The sequence below is a fragment of the Onychostoma macrolepis genome, chromosome 17 (assembly GCF_012432095.1).
Source record: "Onychostoma macrolepis isolate SWU-2019 chromosome 17, ASM1243209v1, whole genome shotgun sequence".
Lineage (NCBI taxonomy): Eukaryota > Metazoa > Chordata > Actinopteri > Cypriniformes > Cyprinidae > Onychostoma > Onychostoma macrolepis.
Window position 1 is genome coordinate 21943938 of NC_081171.1, and position 6000 is coordinate 21949937.

Genomic DNA, 6000 nt, shown 5'->3' on the forward strand with positions numbered 1-6000 from the left:
TTTGGAACACAAATTAAGACATTTCTGATGAAATCCGAGAGCTTTCTGACCCTGCATAGACAGCAATGCAACTGACATGTTTAAGGCCCAAAAAGGTAGTAAGGACATCATTAAAATAGTCCATGAACCATCAGCAGTTCAACATGAATTTTATGAAGCTACGAGAATATTGTGCGCAAAGAAAACAAAAATAACGACTTGTATTCAACAATTTTTTCTCTTCCTTGTCAGTGTTTGACGCACATTCACGACAGTACCACAGTGTCCTTACTACCTATAACAATAATATTTATTATTATTTACAGTTATTTACAAATGTTACATATAGTTACATGGAAGTTTTGGTAATTAATAATTAATTTTAATTTAAAATCGCTACCCAACTCAACACTAAACATAAAATGTTATAATACATTCCAAATATACAAAAATATAATAAAACTACATTAAAATCTGTTAAATGAAAATACATATTTACATAATTACAGGTCTACTTGCTTACAAGTGCTACTAGGAGACCTGTAGAGGAATTATGGTGCAATGCCAGTAGAAAAAACACAATACAGTCGCTAATTATGCATGTGCCAACACTTTTATCCAAAAATGCGATAAAACTAATTTTTCCTTTCCCACTAAGCAACAAGAAAACACTTCAGCTGCTAGTGAAAGCCACAGAGACAGGAAGGTTTTAGTTTGCCCTTGACATTGCATAAACCTCCATGTGAATTATGAATGGCCTATTTATGACACCTGGTGGCCTGCTGCCATTCTTAAGCCAGCAACTGAATCACACATACAAGTTATTTTTTATTTATTTGCTTTTGCTTCTTTATTCGACAAAGATGTATTTCTATGATCAAATGTTATTGTTTTAAAATAAATAACATGCTGATTTCAAGCTAAAATCATGGTTAAATCACTATAGGGGAGGGAGATTTATATGAAGTATATTGTGAAGTGTGGAGTGTCTCTGTTCTGTGGCACCTCCTCTTATTGCGACTGATGTGTTTCTCTGTTGGCTTTTAGGTGGATTAGTGAGATGCCCGCCACTCATCCTCGCCTTGTGCTTTCAGACTGAATCTCCTCCTTCTGGGTTATTCTTTCAGCACAAAGTGGATCCATGATTGGATATTGCACGCTTTTCTGTGGCAAACTGATCTTCTCTAAAAGTCTCCAGAAAAGAAAGTCTCTTTTTTTTTTGGTGCACTTACTGGTACATATTCCATCACAAGAAAAATTTTGAAACTCAGATGAATTCACCAGTTGCACTTTAAACTGATTCATATGTACAGTGATATATGTAAGTACTGTATAATAAATAACAAACTACAGAATGATATAATGCAAAAAAAGACTCTCCCTAAGTTCTTTAGTGAATTGAAATGTGCTGCAGTCTGCATGAGCATGTGGTGAGAAAGCATTAATAACCTTTTAATAAAATTAGAACGGTGAAAGGTCAGCTCCAGAATCGGAAGAAGTAAATGAGAATCGCTGCACTGAATTATTCTCCCAGATAAGCCATTCACCACAATTATACTGACACAGGGTAGAATCCTGGAGTTGTTGGACAATTAAATACATTTCATGCATAAAGTTGAGATTTAAATTCAGTTTAAAAGCATTTCCTCCATTAACTGGGCCACAGACATCTCTTTGGGCTCTTCGTCTCAGAACTCGGAGTGGCAGAAAGCCATATGGGTTCTGCTGTCAACCGCAAAACTTCAATCAAAGGTAGTCTGCTGGGGAAGGAACTAAATATGGAAGGGAAGATTACATGGGAGGTTTGTTTATAGACTTTTGAAAAGGTATGTTTCTTTTTCCAAAATGTACATAAGGCTGCCATGAATGAACTTCCTTAATGTGGAATAGATGGTGTTCATGGTACAGCTATATTGGTGTCCTACATGGACAAGCCAGTCAAGTTAACATGAAATGGTGTTTACAACCAAATGTACTTCTGAAATCTGATGTATATCCAAGTCAAACAGGATATTTATTGGGGAAAAAATTTGAGTGGAAATATGTTGAGCAGACACGCACACACACACACACACACACACACACACACACACGCGTTTGTTTTTGTGAAAAGTGGGGACATCCCATAGGCGTAATGGTTTTTATACTGTACAAACTGTATGTGCTATTGCCCTACACCAACCCTACACCTAACCCTACCCCTTACAGGAAACTTCAGATTTTCAATACACTCCATTCTGTGTGATTTATAAGCGTTTTGAAAAGTGGAGACATGGGGTAATGTCCTGAAAAGTCACTTGTCATTATACAAATTTATGTCCTCATTTGTCACAAAAATGCGTGCACACACACACACACACACAATAAATAGCATTTGAAAATGTATTAAAATATAAAAGTTATTTTAAATTGTAAAAGCATTTCACAATTTTACTGTTTTTTACTGTATTTTTGACCAAATAAATGCAGCCTTGGAGAGCAAAAGACATCTTTCAAAGACATTAAAAATCCTTACCAACCCCAAACTTGTTGGTGGCATATCATTATTTCTGATAAACTGCACATAATAGAACCAAGATCGTCTATTAGACAGTAAATAGGGTTAATTTCTGTTTTTATGGTGACTTTAATTCACACTAATAGGATTATTGATCGCAGACATTCTGTGTGATCAATCATCAGAATGGACCGTGATACTCACATGCATATATGTATAACACTAATTTGCTCATTAAGCTGGTGATAAATATAAATATATTGAGGAGCAAAATACCATTTCATTGAATGATGAAACTGAATCTCGTCCAAATCAAACCTGCCACGTTATGATGTAAAACAGTATCTTGAGGCTGCTTGATATTGACTGGCTGATTGTGATGGGAATGAGAATAGAAGAGCTCCCTCAACAGACACATGCAAACACATCCAAACAGACATTAGCACACTAGCACGAGTGTAAACGTGTGTAAACTAAACGTGAGCGGCGAGGGCCAGAGTCTCCCAAAACTACCATCTCTGATAAGGCTGAAGAGAATCTCATTACAAGAGATACACACACCGCAAACGCTTCCCATCAGTTGTAATTATCATTGGTATACTCAGTGCAAGCGCTGGCAAGATCAATCCAATCACGCCACTGCAGCGTGACTGAAATTGAATTGTATCGTATTTAAATGATCAGACTGATACCAACTGCATCAAACTGAAAATGCAGAGTTGGGTGAAGTTATCCTCACAAAGCCGTTTAGAGTGGGCTGGAATCATACCTCCGTCTTGTTCCTCCGAAATAATGGAGGCAGTGCCATGTACACATCATAAAGCCGGCGCAGCTCTGTGTTTGTGTTTCAGGAGACTGCACTGCCCTTGAGCCCCGGGTACAGATGATGCTGACACCCACTGTAATGAGAAATAGAAGACGCCATTAATTGCCTGGCATGCGTTGTGAAGCGGTCGAAAAAGCCATTCAATCTCCAGGCATCTCTCACAGCAATATCTATGCATAAGTATAGAAGGGAATCATTATTTTTCAATAGTCTTCCCTAATTGCAGCTTTGATCAATACAATTTCACACGGCCGTATGGAACTGCGGAGGACTTTCTATGGCTTTATTGCATCACTGCCCGCATTAGTGCTGACCACAGGGGGTTTCTGTGCCAATAGTGTTTGACAAAACATATCATTTGAATTGAACTAAGTGCTATATTGAGGCTGGATTAGATGGGAAGAGAAATATCATGATGCTATCATCTTGCAATTCAGAAGATTCATGACTGAGATGCTGTTTAAAGGGGTCTTCAAGTCATCTTGGTACACCGGCTTAAAATAATCTGTGATTCTTTCACTTTTTATGTGCTGAGTTTAGGGGGGAAATGCAAAATAAATTAAATATGGTAGTAAATGTTAAACAGAAATAAATGGCTTAGTAATCATAGTAGCAGTCCTTTTTCATCAGGATCATAATCACATAAACAATAGGCCTACTGTCATTATTTTTAATTTTAGATTTGCATTTAAACATATATCACAATAAGGCAGTTAAGCTTAATTGGAGTGCCACATAACAATATGGGTTAAATATGATGAACCTCCACAAACTGTGATCCCTCAGATTTTCATGCAGAAGTTTCTTTAAAAAATAAAATAAAATAAAATAAATAAATAAATAAATAATAATAATAATAATAATAATAGTATAAATATAAGTATAATTTAAAAATAAATAAATACATAAATCTTTATATTAGTTATATATATATATATACTTCACTTGCAGTTAAAAAAGTAACACCTTTTGTACGTTTTATGAATCCATGTGCTTAGAGTCATACAATACTTAAGTCAGAGAATTTAAAGTTTGAAATTGAAAACATTAGATATATTTAGTCCAATTAAACAACTACAGCTGTTTACCATAATGTTATTTTCAAACATTGAACAAATGTTCCTGAGATTTTCTATATTTAACCCACATAGCATGTTCTGTATCTTCTGTGTTTAATTATTATTATATTTCTTCCAAGAAGGCACATGCACAGATAGAACTCAACTGCTGCTAGCATCTCTGCTTTTTTTTTTTCTTTATTAATTTTATATTTTTAATTTTTATTTAAATTCTAAGTTCATCGCCCTGCGGAGCAGCATCCACGTCCATCCACTGCCTTCATTTGTGACAGCCAGGTAGCACTAGTGTTTATCCTAAGCTTCACCATTGTTTGTCACTGCTGTGAAATTAAACCACCATTAAAACATTTCAGTAGAGCCAGAAAACTTAGGCAGTAGCCCTTCATTAAGCTTTACAACAAGCAAGCTAGTCTGGCATTGGCATATGTTGAATATTGGCATAAAATAATGTTGAAAATGGCAACAAAATTTAAATTTTGAAAAAAGTTTTCTTTTAAATTTGTATTATTATATATATATATATATATATATATATATATATATACGGTATATATATATATATATATATTTTTTTTTTTTACAACATAGGGTGCAAAAATCCAAATATTGAGAAAATTGCCTTTAAAGTTGTCCAAATGAATTCTTAGCAATGCATATTACTAATCAAAAATTACGTTTTGATATATTTACAGTAGTAAATTTAAAAAATATCTTCATGGACTATGATCTTTACTTAATATACTAATGATTTTTGGCATAAAAGAAAAATCAATAATTTTGACCTATACAGTGTATTTAAGACTGGATTTGTGGTCCAGGGTCACATATATTTAATATATTTTTTCCCACAATATAGGGTGCTTGTGAATATTCAAAATATCAGCAACACTTTAGCACTTTTGTACAGGGACCAATTCTCACTATGAACTAGTTGCTTATCAGCATGCATATTATTAACATATTGGTTTAAATATTATTTATAAAGCACATATTCTGCATGACCATATTCTACATCCCTAATCCTACTCAAAGCATAAATTTAACAACCACCTTACTAACTATTAAGCAGCAAATTAGGAGTTTGTTGAGACAAAAGTCACAGTTAATGGTTTGTTAATGGCGAGAATTGGACCTTAAAATAAAGTGTGACCCTTGCTTTGTTCATGGATGAGTCAGCTGTTTTAAACAAATCAACATTTCATATATTTAAAACAGTAATCTCATAACATTATTTATAGATTTGTAATGACAACGTAAATGCATTCATTCCATCTCAGAGCTGCATTAAGACGTCTATGTCAGGGATCCCCAACCTTTTTTACACCGCGGACCGGTGGGGGGGTTGATGTTGTTGTTGTGGATAGGGTCTTTAAAACAGCTCTATTCATTTATACTGTTATCAGCACATGTTGAAGTAGAGTCGTCTCTTGTCTCTGGGAGAATATGCGCTGTTAATGCAGCGTTAGAAAACTCTAACTCTAGTTTTTTTTTTTACTTTCACTTTCTGTATGACTGAAGTTAAGACGTTCACCGGCATAACTATTGCGCAAAGTTTGCACGTTGCTTGTGTGATATCCATTGGCTCACCTTCATGGTTTAAATCTACATGAATACATGAA

General features: G+C 34.6%; 1 protein-coding gene across 1 annotated transcript in view; it reads left to right on the plus strand.

Annotated features, from left to right (window-relative positions):
• The window catches only part of zgc:174356 (uncharacterized protein LOC100137120 homolog), a 35915-nt gene extending 34730 nt beyond the window's left edge, over positions 1-1185 (plus strand). Inside the window, exon 7 of the mRNA XM_058750155.1 lies at positions 1027-1185. Within this exon, the coding sequence (XP_058606138.1) occupies positions 1027-1078 (52 nt within the window). The 3' untranslated portion in view covers positions 1079-1185. The remainder of the gene's footprint in view (positions 1-1026) is intronic.
• The last annotated feature ends 4815 nt before the right edge of the window (positions 1186-6000 follow it).